This window comes from Hippocampus bargibanti, linkage group LG14 (assembly GCF_051943395.1).
Source record: "Hippocampus bargibanti isolate YZ-2025 linkage group LG14, ASM5194339v1, whole genome shotgun sequence".
Taxonomy (NCBI): Eukaryota; Metazoa; Chordata; class Actinopteri; order Syngnathiformes; family Syngnathidae; genus Hippocampus; species Hippocampus bargibanti.
In genome coordinates, this window is record NC_142747.1 from 16,001,858 (window position 1) to 16,026,653 (window position 24,796).

A 24,796-nucleotide genomic window follows, 5' to 3' on the forward strand; every position below is an offset into this window, starting at 1 on the left:
CTGTCAAGAGCATGATTGATACGCAAATTGTTCAAAGGAGTGGAACTGCTCATGTCAACTGTTCAAGAAACGCAAGATATATATTAGTACAATACTGTACCAGTGTCTGAAACTCATGACAAAAAGTTACCAGGGCAGACAACTCTGAAAACTTGCCTGCCCCATTTTTCACAACTTGAAACACAATAAGACGACTAACCGGGAAAAAAAAAAACATTTGCAAAGTATTATGGATTTTTTTAACGAAGGTTGTACCTACCACAAATGTCCCCTTGCTTAATTTATCGTAAATATCCTTGCTGATGATTTTGCTCTAGTTGTCGTTTGTCCATACACTGTTCGGCATTTTGCACAATGCAATGTTTGCGTTGCGTCGTCTGCTAAAAGCCACATGAACTCCTCTTTCGACGATGCTTTTAATAATAATAGTAATACATTTGATTTCTAAGCGCCTTTCAAAACTTTCAAGTACACTTTACAGTCACAGGATAATGTACATTTACGTTTTGTAGCGTCATAAATTTAGTTAGCTTCTTTTGAATCTTCTGGGGCTGAGGTTCTGTGCGTATACTTTGGAAAATGATATGCAAATGCATGACCTTATAACGCTTGGGAAAGTCCAAAGCACGAAGCAGGCTTCTGATTGGCTGCCGTGCAGAGTATGCAAATTAACAAACGAACAGAAACTTCCAAAACGAACGAAGATTCTGATTTCAAAATCTTCGTTCAAACGTTTGCTTTATTGAATAAAGTAAACGTTTAATTTAAATAAAAAATAATAGCTTGGAAGTTGTCGGCCACCCGGGCGGAGACGTTCTGTAATTTGTACGCCTGACGTAAAGGTTGCACGCCCCGGGCAGACATTATTTCGGACACAGTCTGTACTTTGAGCTCGTTGGGTGATGTGGTACTTTTGCAGAATGTCAACCAGCCACGAATGAAAACGTCACTGGCAGGCAATTTTTATTTTGACCAACTGAGTCCTCTTACCTTGATTTGCATGGACGGTTTGTGACGGTGAGTGACAATTGATGTCTGCAATTATTGCAGCAGCCATGCATTCGCCAGCTGAGGTCAGCATATGCAAGAAGAGTTAAAAAAGGATCAGGCGTGTTGCAAATGAGATTTAGCCAATGTCCGTAACAGAACAATTGAAAACATTTGAGAATGAGTTGTGTATATATATATTTTTTATAAAATGAAAACATAATTTACACTTTCAATGTACATTACAGCCCGGAGCAAACAGAAGAATTAAGATAATCTAATAAAACACAGTACCCCCTTTTCACATCCTCACTCTTGTATGCGTTATAACCAACAAATAAATTATCAAAACATTAAAAAAAGGGAAATTTGTACAATATTACTGATTTGTTCAACATGGATCATTGTAGGCTATAAATAGCTTTGTTATACATTAAAACAAAACACTTTTTACATGACAAAAACAAGACTGTCGCCTGAATGGAGGGAAAAGGAGAGGAGTGTGACTTCTTGTCTAAAGAGTTTTAAAACAGGGGTGGGGACCCACAACTTGTTCATGGTGACCATGTGGTATAAATGAAAATGGGCCTTTTCAGTTCCACTTGAGTTTTTTTTTTGAATGATGGGCCAGATTCGGTTGCCCACCCGATTGAAAGGGGCCACTTGTGGCTTCACTCGGTCATCAAACCTCTCCACCAAAGGCAAACTTAACTTTACTAAATTCCAGCGACAAGAAGCTTTAAAGGGAAAGCTGCAATGGCGATAAAAGCGATTATGCATTTTTTTAAACAGTACCTGTGATGGTGTCGCATTTAGGTCCAGCATCATAAAGGAACCTGAGCCTAGTATTCAAACAGTTCCAGTCATCGCAAACATTTTTAAGGAGTTATCAAAAAGTACCGGCAGCCAGAAAGCACAAATTTGCCTTACTGTATGAAAAAATAGATTAGTAATATATAACTTTTTCCCCCACGGAGAGAAGGGCGCCATTTTGTCTTCCTATTTGTATAGTAAATAAGACACGCATAATTTGAGTTTATTTTTGCCCCACCATTATAAATAACTTGGAATTTTGGGAATAAAATATAAGTTTTTTTCCTATCTCAATAATGCATGTCGTTTTTAGGAGGACGTGACAGTTAGCCTAGCTTAGTTTAGCTTAATGTCAAGGGGGTTTGGGGGTGTTACTCAAAAACGATGTTACCAATATGGCTTGTCGGACACAAGGGGAAACAAAATTAACATTTACTTAAAGGCATAGAATAACCTAAAAGTGAACCACTTGACCTCCCGTTACTGCAAAATAAGGGTAACATATTAACGAGTTAGCCAAGCTGCCATCAAAAACATTAAAAGTTTCCCACAAAGTGGCAAATGTTAATTAACCTCACAGCTAGTTAGCGCGCAGAGCAATAGAAAAACATTCAAAACTCGTCCACTTAACTGTGGCGACATGACCGTCGCGATGAAAATTGTGACGACGTTAGCAAGAAACCAATCATTTTAGACCGTCCCTGACCACTTAGCTTTGGTGCTATGCATTACCATAATGCTTAATTGGCTCGTTCGTGCTTAAAAGAATAGCAAATGCTCACAAACGACCGAAAAAAAGATATTGTGTTAGCAGTTGGGTTTTGGTGGCGTTTCTCAGTGCTTTTTTTTTTTTAAACGCCTTTTCAACCACCGCACCATGGAAGTCTATGCATTACAAATATGTTCAGTACCAAAGGTCCTCAGTGTAAACGATGAGAGGCCACGAGTCTTCCGTAAACTAGATTACTCGTCACCCACTTGTCACCATATAAACCCACACACACTCTTGTTGTCCAACAATATCAACACAATATAGAGTACATGCATATGCGAGCGTGTACCTTGCAGGATTCACATGTACAGTACTTAAGACTGTGTTACGCTTCCGGGACTTCAAGTGCATCATGGGAGTTGTAGTTTATCAAAAAAATTGGCTGACTGGCTTGCAGGAACAGTGTTTAGGCCTCTCCAGGTGATTTAAACAGTCTCATCGAACATAGAAACAATACGAGATGTAGAAAAATAAGAGGCTCAGAGGAATGGAAGTGGGGGTTGAGGGGGTCTTTCCAGTTTTAAGGCAGTCCTGTTTAATGTTCATTCCCTCTTGGGTGGTGGCACCTGGTGCACAGCGGGGTGCGCGGCGTGCTCGCTCTCGCCCAAGTTGCTGAAGAGTCGGTTGAACTTGCGCAGCTGCTCACTGGCTGTCACGCTCTCCTCTTGCAGGCGCTGGTTGTTCTCGCGCAGGTTGGCCATCTCGGCCATGAGTGCCACCTTGTCGTGCTTTTCCTGAGACAACACATATGCAGTTTATTATATTGGCCTGACCGATCAATCACGACCGATGACAGATGTAAGTCATTGTGTTTTTTTTTTCTCTCATTCAATTACTTGGTTTTGTGAACCTCATTTGATTAAATTGATGACATACATGTGATCTCAGTTTGATGTCTGGGGTAGATGGGGGACTCCCACTCTCCCAATCGCCACTACATCTTGTTTTATAACAAAGATCACATGTATTTAACCAGCCTACATGGGCAAAAACAAAAATCTGAATTGATTTGCAGTGTCAATAGAACCGTACACTTGCCTCTGGTGGTTAATGTGCGCATACCAGATGAAGCAGTTCAATAAATTAAAGCAGATTCCCAACCAGTGTGCCATGAGAGATTTACTGGTGTGTCTTGGGAAAATGAGAACATTTGACTTCATTGGTGAAATAAATTACTTCTGATCAAGAAATAATGGATCCGTCCATCTAGCGGTGCCAGCAAAGTATGACAGAAAGAACCATGACATGATATTTTAGTAGATAGCAAAAAGTGTGTGCATACATATTTTTTTCTTCTTTGTATTTTGGACAGCCACCCTCATTTCAAGCTCATATAACCCCAGACTCATGTAATTTCGGAATTAAGTCTTTTTTTACGAATGACAGAAAAGAGTCTAAGGTTTCTAACACTGTATTGAATGTTTATGTAGTCCTAAAACGTAATATTTTGCGGGTTCTGGAATTTAAGTGATAATGACAAAAACCCTAGCAGTGGAGTGGACACATTTTTGCGCATGTCTGGTAGTGAATGAGTTAACTTAAAAAAATGTGCCTTGGCACAAACAAAGTTGGGAATCATTGTTCTAATACAAGAAATTATGAGACATAAATTCCTGATTAAATTCTTTATATTCTATTTATCATGTTAGAAATGTATGTTTTTAGAAAATACAATGTAAAATAATATTGTTGTAAAATAGATTTCAGAATGTTGTCCTTTTTTCCCCTCGTCATCTCATCTCAATGGGGAAAGATTTGAGAGCTTTGAAGAACCAATTAAATCGCAATTCAAGGCATCGCTCCCATAAATGGTCATTTTTCATTGATGTCTCATCAACATGTTTCATGCACCAACAAATAAACAAACAACAATCCTGTTCAAAACACAAAATAGGAAGGCGAGTGTCTCACTTTTTCCAGGTCATTGTTGAGCTGTTTCAACATCACCTCCAGATGATGGAGACGCCCTGACAACTCGTTGGGTATCTCATCGCTGCAAAAAAGCAAATGCAGAAAATGAGTATGTTATGAATGGATGGACAGATAGAAAAGTTGCACATGAGATTGAAGATCAATAAGAGTAGTAAGTGTGTGTGACGGGCATCAGTAATGTCCAGAAATGTAAGGTACCCGCTGAAGGTGGGTGTAGTCCGTGGCGTCTGAGGAGTGGGAAACTGCACAGGACTGCTGGCAGGCCTCATGTCCACACCGCCTCCAAGTGTTTCCGTCAGTGAGAAGAGTGACACGGCTCTTTGTGCTGAAAGTAGAAACCGTGTTATTGAACTCTTAAAGGCCAACCGACGCCACATCCATAATTTGTAAAATCACTTCAAATGACTTCTACTGAGCGTATTTTACAAAGATTCTACCGCATATAGCTATATTTTACATTTTAAGACTTGCGCTGAATATTCAGGAAGTCTTGTTTTCAAGTTGGTGAAGATTCCTGACGTGACGTCGCGTCAGGAACGCCCCTGACCGAGAAAGCGACACAATGTATTTTGGGTACTTTGTTTGGTCTGAAAACATCGTGTTGATGGCGAAATTAGAAGGAAAACACATAAATAACACGATGCTGAATCGTGTGTTGCACCAAGACTAACTACGATTTGATACTAGTTGACACAAATTCCCAGCAGACAAATCAGCCCATTTCCAATGGAGCTTGGGCACCGTCTTGTGCATTTTCTGGGACGCTACATTGGAGTCCAGATGCCTCAAAATGAGACGGAAGGACTTCTTTAATCGATTGCAAACATTTATGCTTTCCTCTTTAGAACTATTTGAATCATATTAATAACTGGATGAGTAACAAGAAAGCATCTTCTCCGAATCTGAAGCCATTGTTTTGATTCTAGAGCAAGGCAAGACGTCCTGGCGTGACGTCATGAACAAGGGGGCGGGACCTTCTAAAACTCGCCATTTCCGAGGTCATTTTGAAGTAGTTTTGGGACACTAAGTCATTTTTATTGGTGTTTTGCATTTGACTAAAATATCATCCTGTCTGTTTTGGGTACTTTAAATGCTATAAAAAGTTTTTCTGATGTTAGTTCGGAAACAAAAAAAAGGTGTCGGTTGTCCTTTAAGTTAAGAGTGTTGTCGAGCAGTGAGAACTTTAGTTGAAAATATTCACCTTCATAGACTTTGGCAGCATTGACCAGACTGGACCACTCGAGTCCACAAGCTGTGTCAGGCAGGGGCATGAGTCCGGGATCCAGCCTCCTCAGTGTGGAGACTTTGTCTTTCACCTCAGTCAGGGACAATTCTGACCCAGACAGCGGCACTGAACGGAGAACGATTGTCGTGAGTACAACAAACTCTTATTATGTAAGCACAAAACAAGTGCAACTCACCCTTCATGGGCTGTCCGTGGGTGGAGGAGGCGGAGTGCTTGCGTGTAGGAAGAGTGCACGTAAAGAGCACGTCCGCGGGGGCCGACTCGTTTTCCGAGTTGGCATAGCTGGCGTCCCTGCGACCGCTACACAGAGACTCGTCGGAAAAGGTGCGTTGCAAAGTGCGCCTGGGGGACTGCAGGCGGGAACAGTGTCACAATAGCAATCAGTTGATCTGTTTTTCATCATTAGATTTTTTTTTAATCTTTGGTGTAATTTGATCCAGTCAGTGAAATTCAAAGAGAGCAGGATAATTTTGAAATAGTCAAAGTAGAGTAAGCTATAAATGCAGTACAGAAGGAAACAGTCAACCACGAAGGCTATGATGCAAACAACTTATTTTCTGTTGAGGCAACGTAACAGTTTTATTTATGAAATAATTGTGTGGTATTTTTTAGGTGAGAATTAAAAAATAATAATTTCTGGATTTTTATTTGTTTGTGGGTCTTCCTACACAGATGCTCCACACCTTACGAACAAGATACGTCCCAAGTGGTCGTTTCGTAAGGTTTATTCGTTTGTAAGTTGCTTCAGTGCTATATTTTGTATGGAATGTATGTTTAAGTCAAACACTGAACAGGGAAGCATAAAACACAGACGTTGTAATAGTCGTGAAATAAAGTCACACCTAACTGTAGTATGACGACATATATCCTTGGGTCTTCAGTAAGCCATTACTGAAGCTGTTGGCACGTAATTACTGAATTACGTGCCAGCAGCCATTAATTTTTGTTATGCATTGCGTCCTCCTGGTGCGTCAACTGGTAAGAAGGATTTCCACCCCGCCCACATACTCTATACAGCCAATCCTAAGCCAGCTCGACGGATCGTGGCCTGAACTCGTTGGCAACACTTCAGCTGATTGGTCAGCTTTGGTGTCCATCGCGTAAACATCTAGCCCTTGAAACGTCTGTGTCTCTAATGTGTCGGAAAAAGGCATGCAATACAAAATCTAACTTACAGCATCTCTGTCCGAACATTTTTCGACATACTGTACTCGCAAAAATGTTCGTATGTACAGTTATTCGTAACTCGAATGTTTGTAATTTGGGGAGCGTCTGTATTGGATTCTGTTGATTTTGCATCATGTCTTAGCACATTGATCTAACTGCGTGCAGGAGTGTGAGGTCCTCACTGGATCTCGCTGCGGAGACTCTGTAGGATTGTCCATGATGATTAGTTTCTTCAGATCATCCTCGATGGTACTCTTGTAGTTCCGCCGCGGAGAGCGCAGGTCTCTCAGGGAGGCTCTCAGACGCGGTTGTCCGAACACATTCTTCGAGTTCATGTCAACCTGACTAAAAACAACAGAAAATGCAAGCAGTAATTGGTACACACCCCAAAAAAGTTCATAATTTCCTAAAGTTGCCACTAGGTTGCATTAATACAGCATTTTTTTTTTATATTTGACATGTCTGAAATTAGAATTTGCCATCAAACTAATCATAAAACAAAGACATGGAAACATTGTGTATTTAACTCATTCACTGCCATTCACAAATTTATTCGGGGATTGAAAATATGACGGAGAGCGCCCACTCCCGAATTATTATATCGATTTTGTTTTTTCTTGCTTGGATGCCATGCCGATAAAGCGCTGGCCAGACCTGTGGCCATGTTCCACAAAGGGCATCATTTCCCTTCGTTTTCCCATCTTAGCGCTTTGTTCCAGCTTCAGCTGTTGTCAAAGCACTATATAAACCAATATGTGTGTATTGCATTGTATTTTGTAAAGCCATCCACATTCCAAGCTCACATAACTCCAGACCCATATAATTTAAGAATTAACTCTTTTTTTCCTGATAAAAGAAGACAGCCTAAGGTTTCTTATGCAGCATTGAATGTTTATGTAGTCCTAAGAGTCAATATTCTGTGGGTCCTGGAATTTGAGTGACAATGACAAAAACCCTGGCACTGGAGTGGACACATTTTTGCACATGTCTGGCAGTGAATGAGTTAAAGCATACACAAAAAAATAGATTAATGTGTATGTTGAAGAGGCATTTGCAAACCACTACATCCGTGTGAGTTATTCTTTTGACGGAAATGTGAACAAACGTACGTCTTGGTGTTGCTGCTGTCGGACCTGGTTGAGGTCTTTGCGTTGGAAGGTGACGGATTGATGTCTTCAGGCTGAAAGGTGCTTTCTCTGCTTTTTCCATAAAAGGCCTTGGGGGCGGAGCTCGAAAGAGGGATGGCGCTCATAGGGGCCGAAATGGGAGTGGTGGTTGAGGATCTGACTGGCCGTGTCTTGTCGCTTGTGGGAGTCCCGTAACCTTGAGGCGTGTAGGCTCTAGAAAACAACACCACATGTTGAATACGGACCCTGGATAGAAATTTAGGGCCGATAACATTGGCCTGAATATACATCAGGGGTGTCAAACTCCGGTCCTCTAGGGCTGCAATACTACATGTTTTCCAAGTCTCCCTGCAACGCACCTGAGGCTGTGTTGCAACAGGTGTGTTGCAACAGGGAGCCTTGGAAAACATGTAGGATTGCAGCCCTTGAGGACCGGAGTTTGACACCCCTGAATACCTTTTGTTTTTGGGCACAAAAATTCAATTTCTTCTATTCAGTCATTTCCCCCATGCTGGTTAAATGACAATACAAGTAACAACGACACGATTCAAATGAAATATGAAAAAGTGAAAAAAATCAAGGAAAGCGTCCAGTTTTGCCAAATTTTTCATAACAATGAACAAATTTGGTCCTCTGCTATGAAGTACGCAGCATCAGGTCCGTAGATTGTTGATGTTTTCAAGAAGAGGCTTAAAGGACAACCGACGTCTCCGGACAAGTTGCGTCCATAATTTGTAAAATGGCTTCAAATGACTTCTACGTTTTAAGACTCGCGCTGAATATTCAGGAAGTCTTGTTTTTGAGTTGGTGACGAGTAATAATAATAAATAATAATACATTTTATTTCTAAGCGCCTTTCAAAACTCTCAAGGACACTTTACAGTCACGGGATCAGGTGTGCGAGTTCGAGTAGGCGAACTGAAAATAAACCACAGTGACTTGTCGCGTATTACCTTGGTTTGAAAGCCTCCATCTTTTCAGCACTGGATTTTGGAGGCGGGAACGTCCGAGTGCGATACCCTTTGTTCTGATTGGCCGCAGCAGAAATGCCCGGGGACGAATCCCGTTTCTTGGCGTCCGCACCGCCGCTATTCCTTCCTACGGACAGCTCCTGATTGTAGGAGGCAGCCCCGTGCAACGGCTTGTGGGATTGGCTGCCAGATACTTGCCGGCTGTTGTGATTGTTATAATAGGCCGGCGCGTCTATGCCACTGTCGTTGGATCCGCCTTTACTGAGGTGATCCGGATCGGGGTCTGCAGGGTCGCCTGGGAAGCCCCCGTTGCCTCTGTCGGTTGCCGAGACTCCCTCGAACCAGCGCTCGTCGCTGTGACTGCTGGAGGCGTTGCTCGACAGTGTGTTGCTGCTGGAGGGGCTCGAATACTGGGGCTCACCCTGCGGCACATACAGAGGAAGTTCAAGGAAGGAAAGTAACACACTGACAACTTTCAAAACTAAATTGAACCTTTGAGTTTCTGTTTGGTGAGTCTTTGCCTGGGGCATCCTGTCTGTGTCTCCTCTGGCCGCCGCCTCCTCCTCCTCCACCACTAGCAGCAGCAGCCTGCATTCTGGATGCTGACAGTGGAACATGCCAGAGGGGTTCTACACACAAAAGACAGATAGATCACATCAAATGTAACCAAAGAGGCATTCATTAGGTCCAAGTCTAGTCAAGTTACATTTATTTATATAGCCATAAATTACCAAAAAGTGTGAGCAAGTGTTCCTATTGTAGGATTAACAACAGTATCTTACTTAAAGGACAACAGACGTCTACGGACAAGTTGTGTCCATAATTTGTAAAATGGCTTCAAATGACTTCTACTGAGCGTATTTTACAAAGATTCCTCCGCATATAGCTATATTTTATGTTTTACAACTCATGCTGAATATTCAGGGAGTCTTGTTTTTGAGTTGGTGACGAGTCCGTATGTGACGTCACTAAAGGAACGCCCCTGACCGAAAAAAGACACATTGTAGCAGTCCTTCCATAACGTCAATGTATTTTGCTGTATTGTTTGGTCTGAAAACCTTGTGTTGCACCCAAAAGCTGCCAGAAGAGGGCGTCCAAGCTCCATATAAGGAATTTATCAGCCGGTGGAAACGGAGGTGGCCACAGGAGGTCACCATTTTGTGCCTCTTTTTTGGGTGAGACAGTTCCCCCAATGTTGCCTCAAAATGGCACAAAATAAATTATTTAATCGATTGCAAACATGTATGCTTTCCTCTTCAGAACTATTTGAATCATATTCATAACTGAATGTGTAATAAGAAAGCATATTCTCCAAATCTGAAGCCATTGTTTTGATTCTTCAGCAATGCAAGACGTCTTGGTGTGACGTCACGAACTGGGGGCGGGACTTTCAGAAAATCCCAATTCGCAGCTCAATTTTTTTGCAGATTTTGGACACTTTAAGTCATTTTTATTGGTGTTTAGCATTTGAATAAAAATATCATACTGCGTGTTTTGGGTATTTTAGATGCTATAAAACGTTTTTCTGATGTCAGTTAAAAAACAAAAAAGTGACGTCGGTTGTCCTTTAAAGCCTGATTTTACACGAATAAAGTCAAATTATGACAACAAAAGCCTAATTTTCCCGAAAATAAACCCAATAAACAGAAGTCCAAGATGGAGTGGCTGCCTTTACAAAAGGTCCTGTATTTTGTTTTTCTATTTCTTCCTTTCCTTTCCTCTTACTTTCAACTCTTTGTTGTTGTGAAGTTTGTAGTAGATTTTTTTTTTTTTAACAACACACCAGTTTTGCAGCGTTCCATGGTGCTCTCCTGACTGGTGAAGCCAGATGATGACTCTCCACTGGACTTGATTTCCACGTTGCAGTGAGGATCGTAGGGCAACAGGGCGCGCTGTCCTGGCCCATATCTGCACAGAACACAGATTTCAAAGTGAAGACCATCGTCAAGAAACGTTACCAATAAGCGTAACTGATGCAAATCACGAACAGCGTACATTTTGAATGATTTTGAATGTCCCAATTTCAATTGTATATGAGATGACACCCATTCACTGACCTGTCAGGAGAAGATTTGTAGCGCACAAAGGGACTCGGTGTGATGACGGTTGTCCCCATGGGGGAGAGGCCCGCCAGGCCAGAGGAGGGCGATGAGAAGCTGGCAGAGGGGTTTCTGTAAGGCAGCATTCGGTCACAGCCAGCAGGTGATATATTGTAGTGGTTCTCTGGATAGCTGACTGGCCTGAGTAGATACACACGAGATAGAATATGAGACGGTGAACCAGACATTGAGATAAGGAGAGCGAATAAACACGACTTGAGTTTGATTATAGATCAAAATTGCAAAAGAGGAAAGAAAGAGGAAGATGCTTCTGGTTTCCAATGTGCTCATGATTGCAGCTTCAGGACAATTTTGTTCTCACCTCTTGGAATTGAAGTGCTGAGGCTCTCTGTAGGGAATTGGCATCAAAGCCTTGTGGGAGGAACGCAGTGACGGAGGCGGCGGTGGTGGGCCCATGGGGCCCCACCGCTGTGGGTTGGGGGTGGCGTGTAGCCCCTGAGGGACGGGTGGGCTGTCCCAGCGCCAACCCGAGCGAGGGGACGGTCGGTAGCCGGCTGCTAATGGCTCAACTTCAGGTTTCTGCTCCATGGTCTTCATTTCATATTCCTCTGTGCAGCCCCTGAAATAATGGTAAGCAGAACAAGCCCTAAGAATTATTCAGAAATCCATTTGTTGACCACATAATCTCAATGATTAATGAGCACCCCCTCCTCTTGATACAGACAGGGGTAGAATGAGTAAAAAGAAAACGGATTATTAGACTTCATTTCGCCGGATGAGAGACGGAGGTTAAGTATGTCTGTGTGAATTGCCGTCTGACTGAATTAAAGAGCTCTCTACACACGATATAGCCGTCAATCATTCATTAAGGAGGAGACTGTGCTGAGCGGTTGCAGCGTTTCGGCAGCACAAATATGCCAGCACTGTTTTTGATTGAGAGGAATGTTGGTGCCGTTTGACTGTCAACGCTGGACAGTTCTGGGGCGATTATCCTTTTTTTGCGCATGTAATGGGCATCCATCCAGTCTGTCGCTGGTTGGATGCATGGCTTGAGGAGCCCGCGATGAGAAGAAAGTAGCGTCAGCGGAACTGTCGTGGCTTGGAATTGAAGTGGATTTACGCGGGACAGGAGATGTGAGACAATCTTTTTTTTTGTCAATGGATGCTACAGCTCCGTGTTTGCTTTCAACATTTAGCTTGGACTTGACGAGCACATTTCACCATGACATTCCTGATCCACTGGTGAAAAGGAAGCTTTGATCCTCTTCTCTTTCATCTGGAACCAATTCATGCAACAAAGAGGGTGCAGAAAGTTCTTAAGATTTAATGACTGTCTGTGTCTACGTGTTGTCATATTATGTTATTTTAGTTTTTTTTTGTTATTTTGACTTTAAGATGGGGCCGCGAGAGTGGTTGCTTTTTCAACAGCTCCTGTATTTTGTTTTGTATTTCTTTCATCTTTTCCCCTTACTTTCATCACTTTAAAGTGAAATTTCTCCAATGCAAGACTAATAAAGGCTGATGTAATCCAATCCAATCAATGTGCAGACACGTGTAGTTCATTCACACCCCTTCATTTAAAAACCTTTGTGGTTGTGATGGAGTGATTTCATTCATCATTATTTTTCAAGAAACATAACATGAAAAATATAGATTGGGTGTAATTAATTTTTGACTCAGTGAAGCACCGAGTCAATGATTTTGAGTGAGAAATACAACCGTAGACCGGTCGCCAATTGGGCAGCGTATATATGGACAAACATTCCTCATCACATTCACACTTACATCAACGTAAACATCCATTCTCTCTACATTTTCTCTCTCCAAAAAATCCTAAAAATGATGCATTTAACAGCCATTTGGGAGCACAAGTGCCTCGCACCAGTTGTTCTTGGCTAGGCAAATGCCCCGAGGAATTCAAGCGCTCGGTTAATTTAAGCCTTGGAATAAGCATGATGCAAATAAAATGAAAACAACATGCATTCTAGTGCACCAAATTAAGCAAGCGAGATATCTGCCCTCATTGTAAAATTTCCCTGCGCTGCTTTGTCAAAGTAGTACATACCCAAAGCGCCTATACATGCGTACGGCGACGATCTCTTCCCACACGGTTGGCGTTCCCCCAACATGCGCGCATGATTAAAACCATTCTCGCCGTCTATCTAACAGACATTCTCTTCTGCCGTATCTGTCATTCTCGGAAGCAGAAGCAAAGCGGAGGCAATCCTCTCCTCTCTCCTTTCTATCTTCAACCCGCCCACTCCCTTTCACCCGCACGCTCGGGGCTGTTGAGACACGTCGTCCCCTCCTCTCGCCGGTCCGCCTTCCTTTCCCTTTATCCCTCCCCTCTTTTCTCCCCCGTAAAGCATTTTTAATGAATCGCATCCAAGTGCTTGTATTATTTATTTTTAGTTGCCTTTTTTTATACCCTCCCTCCTGTGGATTGCGGTGCTTAATCTCATGGAATCGGCTTGGCTGGCGCATAACGTGGCATTGGGCAGGAAAAGGAAGAGAGCGAGAGGAAGGGGGAAGAGTTAAATACAAGACTCTTAATTACTAGCTGTACCATTGCCACAATGTGTGTGTGTGTGTGCGCGCGCCTAAAAGAGTTGAAAGTTGTTGTAATTAAACGTTCGCTCTGAAGAAAGCAACATGACCGCAATGACTGTATTCGAGTGACTCCCTCTCACACACATGCATGCACACACATGTTCACACACACCATTACTTTATCCTGCAACCACTTTACAGCAACATAAGGCATTATTATTTCCAAGGTTCATGCAAGGTGCAAATAACTATGGTGGTAGAGGATAGAAACTCGAGTAAGATGGTTGCTAGAAGGAAAAAGGAAGGCTAAAATTAAAGCTAAAATCTTCAGCTTTCCCTCTGCATGTGTCCGAGTTCGTGCCTGTTTGCTCGCACCCTCCCACGCAAAATTCTGCCCACCATATCAGCCACGCTTTTGTGCGTTAGCGTCATGAGTATGGACATTGGACTGAATGGCATTGGTGATAAGTGATGAATATTATTTTCGATAGTTGTTTTGGCAGGATGAAAAAGAAAAAGTATAAGTACAGTAAAGTCTCGTTATATCGATATTCTCGGGAGTCGGGAAAAAAATATCGATATAACCGGGACTATCGATATATCCGACCCTGTTTGCATGTAATTTTCTCCGTGCGTGCATAGAAATAGTATCGATATAACCAGGACTATCGATATATCCGATATCGATATAACGAGACTTTACTGTATATTGAAAAGAAGTCCAAGATGGTGCCCAAGTAGGCAGCTGTCAGCTCTCACAAGTCTTCCTTTTTTGTTGTTTTTGTGTTTTCTTTTGTCACTTTGAGTTATTGTGCATCGTGTGGAATGGATATGCACTGTTTTTCAGCATCTTTGGCCACAACATTCATCTAGGAGGAGACTTTGCTGAGCGGTTGCACCTTTTCGGCAAAACGAATATGCCAGCACTGTTTTTGATTTGGAAGGACTGCCAGTGCCATTTGACTGTCATGAATGGACAGCTCTGGGGCGACTGTGCTTTTTTGCCACTGTAGTAGGCAGCATTTTCACAGTCCCGGTTTGTTCAGCGGAAAGGTGGGTGCTGTTGGACAGTCTGCGGCTGAAGGACAGTCTGCGGCTGGGAATTGAAGCGGATTTACGTGGGACAGGAGATATAAGACGATCTGTTTTCGTCAACAGATGCTAAAACTTCGTGTTTGCTTTCACCATTTAGCTTGTAGCAGACGTGCACATATCACTACGACGTCCCTGATGCACTGGTGAAAAGGACGCTTTGAGCCTCTCCTCTTTCATCTAGAACTGCTTCATGCAACAAAGAGGGTGCAGAAAGTGCTTAAGATTGAATGACTCTCTGTGTCTTAGTGTTGTCATATTATCTGTTATTTAGGTTTTTTTTGGGGGGTTTTACTTCAAGATGGCGCCGTGAGAGTCGCTGCCTGTACAGCAAGTCCTGTATTTTGTTTTTCTACTTCTTCCTTTCCTTTCCTTTCCTCTTACTTTCATCACTTTGCTGCAGGACTAATCCAATCCACTTTACTTACCTCCGCGGCCCACCCTCTTCGTACGGGGGAATGATGACCACTTTGACCGTGACCGACGTCCTGAGTAGGTCAATCATTTGCTCGTGAGTTAGCGTCACGGCGGCAACCTTGCATATCTCTACCAGGCGGCTGCCCTGCCTCAGGCCCGCCTGCCAGGCGAACCCATACTCCTCAACCTGCATGGTAACACACATCACCGGTTGGTGTGATATCAAAAGCACGTGCGGACCCTTGACGGGCGAATATGGCTGCTCACAGTACCTCGGCCACGGTGCCGTCCAAGCGTACGTGAAAGCCCAATTGGCCCAGTCCGTTTCTCCTCAGCGTCATATCCACGGTCTCGCATCCAACAGTGAGTGACTGTAAAACAAGATGAAGCATGCAAAATGTGAAATTTTGAAAAGGGAACGTGCATTTGGATTGGATTGGATTTGCCTTTATTAGTCTCGCAGTGGAGAAATTTACATTTCACAGCAGCAAAGTTATGAAAGAAATGAAAGTAGAAAAGCAAAACACAGGAGCTGCTGGAAAGGCAGCCACTCTCGCGGCGCCGTCTTGAAGTCAAAAGAACAAAAAAAAACAAGTAACAAATAACATGACAACACAAAGACACAGAGAGACATTCATTCTTAAGCACTTTCTGTACCCTCTTTGTTACATAAAGCAGTTCCAGATGAAAGAGGAGGAGGAGAGGATCAAAGAAATTTGAAAGACATCTTATATTTTAATACAGAGATACTTTTTATATAAGGAGATGTGAGACAATCTCTTTTCGTCAATGGATGCTACAGCTGCATGTTTGCTTTCAACATTTAGCTTGTAGTCGACGTGCACATTCCACCATGATGTCCCTGATCCACTGGTGGAAAGACACTTTGATCCTCTCCTCTTTCATTTAGAACTGCTTCATGTCGACACAAAGACGGTACAGCAAGTCCTGAAGAATGAATGTCTCTCTGTGTCTTTGTTTTGTCATATTGTCTCTTTGTTGTCATATTATTTGTTATTTAGTTTTTTTTTGTTCTTTTGACTTAAAGACGGCGCCGCGAGAGTGGCTGCCTTTCCAGCAGCTCATGTATTTCGTTTTTCTACTTTCATTCCTTTCATCACTTTGCTGCTGTGAAATGTAAATTTCTCCACTGTGAGACTAATAAAAACATATCCAATCCAATCCAATATACTTAGACATGTTTTTTTTCCCACCATGTCAACAGGCTCTCCGTAGTCATTGTCACCTCGAGGATCAATATATTATTTGCTACTGTGGCAAAGATTAACCTGTTCTGTTTATTTTTTCAGTTGTATTAGGACTCTAGGAAATCCCCATTTCTGGGCATTTAAATAATCAAATGTCACACGGATTATCGTAACATGGAAATGGCCCGATTTAGTGCAATTGCACAACTCCCAAATTATGTGATCATACTGAGCACTATTAAATCGTTTCATAGCACTGTTTGATTTGTGTTAATTAGTTACGCTATGTGACCTTAACAGTCCTGATATGGGGATCTTATTAGCGTTATTCTTTTTACACATTTTTATAACCAATCAAGGCTTCAGTAGTTCATTAATGAGTTAGCGTATTTTATGGTGTATTAAAGCGCACCAGAGTATAAGGCGCACCCCCAATGAATGATACATTTTCAAACTTTTTCCATATATAAGGCACACCTTCAATGATTGAAAAAAAGTTTTCCAAACAGATAAAAGTTTTCCAAATATAAGGCACACCACATTATAAAGCACTACTTCTTCCACAGGGGGAAATTGAGTCGTGGCTGCTGACAGTAGTCGCGACCTGTCGTGGCTCAATATTACTTCACATATCAGACACACCTGCGTATAAAGCGCAGGGTCATCTTTTGAAGAAAATCAATGCTTTTGGGTGCAACTTATACACCGGAAAATATGGTATACTGTGTTGTTTTCCCCAATACCGTATTTTCCGGTGTATTAGGTACACTGGAATATAAGGCACACCCCCAATGAATGATGTATTTTCAAACGTTTGCCATATATTAGGTGCACCAGAATATTAGGCGCACGTCAATGAATGACAGGTTTAAAAAGTGTTCCACATATAAATTACACCACATTATATAGCGTGAGTAGAGGATGTGGTTACGTTTTATATATCTCAGCATGGACTGCACACGACTTCTTCTACAGACAGAAACGGAGTCAGTGGCTGCTGACAGAAGTTGCGAGACCTGATGTGGCTCAATGGTACTTCACATGTAAGGCGCAATGGCGTATAAGGTGCAGGGTCATCTTTTGAAGAAAATTAAGGCTTTTGGGGGCGCCTTATACACCAGAAAATACCGTACTTCATTATGTTATTCATGATGTCCCACAACACAATACTTCTGCTCCAACAAGAACATGCGGTATCTACAAGATTTATCAGGACTTCTGTGAGAACAGTCAAGGGAAGTTATCGATGCGAAAAGCAATATTCCTGACCTTCAAACGCTGCACCATTTCCCTGATATCCTGCGCGCCGCCCTCAAGCACCCGCACAGCGATATGGTCGCCTCTGCCGTAGAATATCTTCAAGGCCAAACGTTCAGCGGTCCAGCCGATCACATCGCCGCAGAAGCAGTTGAACACGACTTCTTTGGTGGAGCAGTCCACCAGGAGGATATACTCGGCGGAAAAGCCCAAAGCGCAGCGAAGCTCAGCACCCCCACCGCTGAAGTCCTGGGCCAGGACCCTCCAAGCGACAGCCCCCGCGGCCCCCAGCTCGGCCGCGTCTCGTGCTTTCGTGCGCTCGCGTTTTTTTGACGCCAGGGAAATGAGGTTGTTCAGTTTGCCGGCAGAGTCCATGGGGGTGCTGCTGACGTAATTCTCTGCCAAGTCGCGCAAGTATTCCTGCCTGGTCCGCGTTGCCATGGTGTGGAACTTCTCCGATTTGTGTGCCGCATTTTCCGCGTTGATGATTTTGGCGAGTAAGAAGTTCCGAAAAGTGTTGGCGTCACGGAATGTGACGCTGCTCGGGATGGCTGGACCAAAAGGAGGTACGTCCTTCATTCTTGTCACAGCAACACTGGGAACACAAAGTAGAAAGGTCAAGATTTGAGTATCACACTATTCAATATTAGCAACCACATCTTGGTTTTGATTTTGCAATCTACATTTGATATTTTCCAAAGAACATGTCTCAATGATTTTATGATTAACTAATTCACTGCCAGACGAAGTGCAAATCTGTCCACTCCAGTGCCAGGGTTTTTGTCATTTTTAATCAAATTATAGGACCCACAGAATGATGAGTTTTAGGACTACATGAACATTCAATGCAGCTTAAGAAACCTTAGACTGTCTTCTTTAATCAGAAAAAATAGTTTATTTTGACCTTACTTGGTTATAGAGTTATCTGCATTGCAAGTGGGGGGGGGCTGTACAAAAAGCAAATGCGGCAAAAACAAACAGAGGGAAAAACATTGCGCAACAAATGCGCACCCCCCCCCCCCCCCCCCCCCCGCAAGAAAAAAATCAGAGAAAAAAATCGGGAATGGCAGTGAATGAGTTAATTGTGGGGTTGCGGATGAAAGAGCAGACAATAGTCCAAACATGATTAATTTATTTTGCTTGGATTTGTGCATTCAATTATATTTCATTTAAATACACACATTTTATATTTATCTCAAGTTTTTGGTTGTCTGTAATGTTTGTTGACTGAATGAATTTGAGTCCATTTCCGAAACTAACATTATACTATTACACAAAACATTTACCTGTAGGAAGTATTTTCTGAACAGGGATTGTTTACACGGACAATGACAAAAACGTGCTGGAAGTGTGAGCGGATATTCTGAGGGGTGAATGGTAACGCTCCGGGTTCTTGAAAGATGATGGTGACGATGTCATTCCCGATGTGCCTCTTTCTTAGTAGCTAAGGAGAAGACAGGACGTTAAATATGAATAACATGGCAGAAAAAATGTCAAGTATTGACACAGAAAACTTCAAAAGGAGGAACCGAGCCGGAAAAGGGAAGTTGGGGATGGGTGCAGGCATCCTCTCATAACTCTTCCTGATGGAATTTGCTTTTTCCCCCACTTTCTTTGAGGATTATTTATGTCTAGCTGTGTGTGTCGGTGACATGGGATGGCGTCCAGACCGTGTGTCTGTGTTGGTGGTGCTGCCAATCCCCGTTCAGCGGCTGATGGAAGTGTAAAAAATTATATAATGCAGCCTACTTTGGCTACAGATACACATACAGACTTTTCCGCAATAATAAAAAATGTTTTCTTTGCATTTTTATCACTTTTACATATTTGTATTTTTATCCATATTTGAAGGATAATGACATTTGCTATTTTCCTGAATAGGGTTGAATCAGTTTTCCTTTCAGTTTCACAATCTAAAATGGCCATAATATATCATATCAATATTATCCCCCCCCCCCCCCCCCCCCACCTATGGTTTCAAATAGCATCTCCTCAGCCACTGGTGAACATTTTAACATGTCATATGCTGCCACCTAAAGCTCAGAATAAGGACTGTGAACATGTTACTACACTGAGAAAGCCTCTGGATGGAGATATTGTACAATTTATTGAAGGAGAGGACCTGTTGTCAAAACAAACAAAAAAGTAGCTTAAAGTTTGACTACGCGTCTAAATCAAACTCCTACTCCTAAAATATTATCTAGGGGACTTGCTTTAGCTTTTTATAAACTATTAAACAAATAACCAGTTGTTTTTGTCATGTAAAAAATATAAATAATGGATGTCAAGGTCTGGAATTTGTGGTTAAATATTTACTCTGTTAAGAGTGAACTCAGTTTATAAATTCACCACTATCCGTCACTAATTGTTCACATATTTCAAATGAAATCATTATTAGCTGCAATGAAAAAAATAAAGTAATAAAAAACCAGCCCTTAATTTACTTTTACCCTTAATAATGTACTTTTGTAAGATATTAAATAAGGAAACGAATCACTTCACCACAATGCTATTCAGCCCAGGTAGTCTACCATCATCCATTTTAAGCACATCCACCCCATGTGAGTAGGACATGCAAACATTATGTAAATAATGCAAAATAACCACACAATGATTATTTTTACAATTGCAGGCCAAACCCAGTGTTTGAAATAACATCTGCCTGGAGGCCCGGGGCGTACAACTTTCAAAACATCTTGGCCCGGGTGGCTGCCAACTTCTTCAAGAAAAAAAAAATGTTTCAAATCAAACATTTGTTTTATTCAATAAAGCAAAAGCTACAGGCAAACCGCTACAAGCCACGTAGACTCCTCTTTATAAGCGCCTTTCAAAACTCTCAAGTACACTTTTCAGTCAAGGTATAGTCCGAAGCACGAAACAGGCTTCTGATTGGCTGCCGTGCCGAGTATGCAAATTGCCAAACGAACGTTTGGCAATTTGCATACCATGACGACAACTGGAGCAAAATCTTCAGCAAGGGATATTTACCATAAATTAAGCAAGGGAGCATTTGTGCTAGGTACTTCCTTAACTTAAAAAATCCTTTATACTTCGCAACAATGTTTTTTTTGCGATTAGTCGTCTTATTGTGTTTCAAGTTGTGAAAAATGGGGCAGGCAACTTTATGGCCGGGCAGGCAACTTTTCAGAGTTGTCTGCCCTGTTGTCCGCTAACCTTTTGTCATGAGTTTCAGACACTGCCAAACCACATGCAGGCTAAAAGACAACACTACATACCAAGCTCTGGGCTTTAAAAAAACCTCACACAGAGATAGAAATGGCTGTGTGCTTGTCACAAATCATAAAAACAATGTTGGACTTTGAAGGAGTTAAGACAACTCATACCTGTTGTGGGTTGTTGGGCATGTATGGCAGCATGGTGGATATGTGGAACATGACTTCATAGCCCTGGTAGGTGGTGTACAGCGAGTGGGTACCTGTTGAGTCAGCTGCAGTAACAAGGAAGCAGGGTCAATTCCACATAAAATGAGTATGTGTTGCCCAAAGAAGTCATGAGGACACTATTACAAATGTTAAAACGTCCAAGGAATTTCTTCTGGGTACTCACTCTTTGTATCGAGCTGTGCGGCGTATTTGGCGAAACCTTTGAGGAGCACTTGCTCACCCAACAGCTCCAGGAAGGCAGAGAAGGCTCGTGACGCCTCCTCGTTGTTGTACATCTCCTCCTCAGTGCTCTGGCCAGCACGACATAGCAGAACACCCACCTTGTGCTTCTGACTTAACTATCAAGACACGCAGATGAGGATGTTAACTCTTGCACAGCAAGCAAACAAACCGAAAATTCATTCGCAGAAGTCACGTTTTTGCTATTTTAGAGTTTACTCACCCCTTGCTCATCGAGCTTCAGGAGCTGCTCTGTGACTTTAGGCGTGCTGACCGCAAGTCTCAAACAAGAGACGCTGAGTTCAGGGACCACCTGCTCCAAGACCTCTTTGAGGGGCAGGCCACGTACCGTGCCGTGCTTCCCCGTTGACGCGACCCCATCTTCTAAAATAGACCCTCGAAGTGTCACCAGCTGTGTGTAAATGAAGCGGACAGGAAAAGACATCACATATTTTGAGATTTTCTGATCACACTTGGCAGGAAAACATCCAGGGACAAGGGAAAAAGGACATGATTGCATTCACCTCATTTCTGGTCTGCAGATTATTCGACTACAAAATACTTCATACTGACAAATTTGAAACAAACTGAGAAAAAGATCAACTATCCATTCATCCATTTTCAGAACATAATCAAATAGCTTTCAAAATATTCTGAGTTGTTGTGAGAGGGTGATAATAAGATGACAAAATGTCAATAGTCGGTTTGCTGAAGACTGTAAATTCTCCATTAGTGTGAGTGGGAATATGTGTTTTTATATTTATTTATAATTGATTTATTTAAAAATGTGCAGTTGATACTGGTTTACAAATCTAAATCAAATTTTAACAGCCATGTGTGGTTGTGGTATTTTGTCCGCCGCATGCACCACATTCACAAATCTGCACACTAAATTACCAGTTTAAATTGGTAATAAAGTGCTGCCTCCATAACTGAAAATACAACTAATTATGTATTTATGTTGGAGCTCAGCAAGTATCCCACCTATAACTTTGCCCCCTATTTGTCATTACTGCAAAAGCTCAAGTCTTGCAATTGGGTTTGGGTGTGAGCGTTGGCTCACCTGCATGTGATAGGGTCGCCTTCTCAAAAAGAAGCTCCAAACGAATGGTGACACGTGCGCTGTATTCACATTGTTAAAACATTTAGTGTAATAAGTGTATATGACTACTTCAGCTGCATAACATCACCATAATTCTTATGTATCAATTATTTAGGACAATCCTGACTATGGTGCCGGCATACTAAAATATTGTACTTGGCAAAATCAACGATTCACTTGCATTTTGATGGATTACAGCGACGCTTACTAGCTGGAACGTGAGCGTCAAGGAAATACTATTAATAGAGGTTGTGAAACTGGGAGTGCAATATCGATCCATTGCACGTTTTTCATAGAGGGCACGAGCAGGTGCAGCTCAAGGCCCAAAGAGGTAAGATTGAAGGATGATTCGAGCTCGAAGTAGGTCCAGTGAATGACGGATTGCCTGACAACTGCTTATAACCCCGTGCGCCTGAAGTCACATTTTTCATCTCTGTCGCACACATATTTGTAGAATGGCCGCATGTGATTCTTTTTTTTGGGTGTTTTTTTTTACTCTCCAGCTATATTGCGAATTAACTCATTCACTGTCATATGATGTGCAAAAATGTGTCCACTCTCGTGCCAGGGTTTTTGTCATTGTGACTCAAATTGCATGACACACAGAATATTGAATTTCAGGACTACATCAACATTCAATTCCGCATAAGAAACCTTAGTCTCTCTTCTTTCATCAGAAAGAAAGAATTAATTCCTAAATTACAGTGAAGAAAATAAGCCTCAAACAGGTGCATCTGATTCAGGATGATACATGGAGTGCAGGTGGACTTCTAATGGGAGGACTAACAGGTCTTTCAGGGTCAGAATTCTAGATACACAGGTGTTCAAGTACTTATTTGCAGCTGTATTACACAAGTAAATTGTTTTTAAAAAATCATGCATTGTAAATCCTGGGTTTTTCTTTTTAGTTTATCTCTCTCACAGTGGACATGGACCTACGATGAAAATTTCAAACCCTTCCATGATTTCTAAGTGGGATAAATAGCAAAATAGCAGGGTGTTCAAATACTTATTTTCTTCACTGTATATGGGTCTGGAGATATCTGAGCTTGAAATGGAGGCGGCTATACAAAAGACAATCCATAAATATTGATTTATATTACGCTGTAACAACAGCTGAAGCTGTACCAAAGCGCTAACATGGACAGAAGGAAAATGCTGCCCCATTGTGGAAGGGGAAAAACACTGCCAGTGGTCCGACCAGCGCTTTATCGGCAACCCCCCCCCCCAAGAAAAACCAAAGCCCGAACTAATTTGGGAATGGCGTTCCACGTCACACTTCTCATGGCAGCGAATGAGTTAATATTCCACTCAAGTGGTGGGCTCCTAACCCACAAGGGGAAATTGACCTGCTTCAACATATTACGGTTATGAAAAAAAAAAAAAAACTCAAGATAGATTTCAGAGAAGGTGAGGTTTGCTGCTCCTCAAGGTATGCAAAGCCAGCACATTTTTGACAGATGTGCATGGCTCACACAAAGCTCTGAAACTACTCAGAGGACTGCATAGATGAATGCCTGAAGGTGTGGGCGAACAACGGTGAACAGAGGAAGTCGGCCCACCTTGCTCCGTCAGCGCTGCTGGCACAGTGTACTTAATGGAAGACTAAAAGCGGATGGATGTTTCAGAGCAGCTGCGCCTCGAGACAGAAAGAATGAAGTATGCCATCTATCTTTCTCTTTGTGTGTGGGAACAGCAGGCTGAGCAACCGCTGCAGCTCTTGTGTACTTTAGATGGTGAAGCGGCACCATTGTTGTTACGCAGCTAAGGTGATGAGGCCAGGCAGCCATGTAATCCAGCTAAAAACAACAACGGCATCCACACGGACAAAATGCTGTTTTTAATGGCTTCACAGTCTGACACGGCAAAGAATCACTAATCCTAAAGAATATGTAATTGGGTGATTAGCTTCTCATATTTGTTTCATTTGGAGTACAGCTCTTTCATCATTTTCATTGTACAATACATGTACTCTCCCACGTTGCGCAATGTGTTTGTCTTGCGTGGGGCGAATATTTACTTTAGTATGACAATTGTGGCAGCGTGTTGGAATCGGCTCTGGGCTTGCTGCGTGGGCAGAATGTGCATGTTCTTCAATGTTTGAAGACACAAAAACAACAAGACAGGCAGGAAGAAAAATAATTGGGGTAGAATGATAGTCTCCTCTATTTACTTCTAGGTAGAGGTGGCCAGAGGAGAAGACATTTATTTATTTGGTGGCGCCTGACAGCAAAAATTATCGACTGAGTGAGAAAAAGTACTGTATTTTTTGGTGTATAAGAAACACCTAAAGCCTTGATTTTCTTCAAAAGATGACCCTGCGCCTTATATGCAGGTGCGCCATATATGTGAATTATTATTGAGCCAGAACAGGTCTCGCAACTAATATCAGCAGCCACCGACTCCATTCCCCTCTATGGATGGAGTGCATAACCACGCCTTATAATGTGGTGTGCTTTATATTTGGAAAAC

At 42.2% G+C, this 24,796-nt stretch overlaps 1 protein-coding gene across 1 annotated transcript in view; it reads right to left on the bottom strand.

Moving 5' to 3' along the window:
* Positions 1-95: 95 nt before the first annotated feature.
* The window catches only part of sipa1l3 (signal-induced proliferation-associated 1 like 3), a 61,910-nt gene continuing 37,209 nt past the window's right edge, over positions 96-24,796 (bottom strand). The window contains exons 5-23 of the mRNA XM_089013249.1: positions 21,446-21,634; positions 21,167-21,341; positions 20,944-21,047; positions 18,886-19,043; positions 17,612-18,194; positions 15,407-15,505; positions 15,146-15,321; positions 11,437-11,694; positions 11,073-11,255; positions 10,799-10,923; positions 9,508-9,644; positions 8,998-9,437; positions 8,027-8,257; positions 7,100-7,262; positions 5,926-6,100; positions 5,706-5,855; positions 4,703-4,829; positions 4,484-4,565; positions 96-3,306 (exon numbers count right to left, since the gene is read on the bottom strand). Of these exons, the coding sequence (XP_088869375.1) occupies positions 3,115-3,306; positions 4,484-4,565; positions 4,703-4,829; positions 5,706-5,855; positions 5,926-6,100; positions 7,100-7,262; positions 8,027-8,257; positions 8,998-9,437; positions 9,508-9,644; positions 10,799-10,923; positions 11,073-11,255; positions 11,437-11,694; positions 15,146-15,321; positions 15,407-15,505; positions 17,612-18,194; positions 18,886-19,043; positions 20,944-21,047; positions 21,167-21,341; positions 21,446-21,634 (3,747 nt within the window). The 3' untranslated portion in view covers positions 96-3,114. The remainder of the gene's footprint in view (positions 3,307-4,483; positions 4,566-4,702; positions 4,830-5,705; positions 5,856-5,925; positions 6,101-7,099; positions 7,263-8,026; positions 8,258-8,997; positions 9,438-9,507; positions 9,645-10,798; positions 10,924-11,072; positions 11,256-11,436; positions 11,695-15,145; positions 15,322-15,406; positions 15,506-17,611; positions 18,195-18,885; positions 19,044-20,943; positions 21,048-21,166; positions 21,342-21,445; positions 21,635-24,796) is intronic.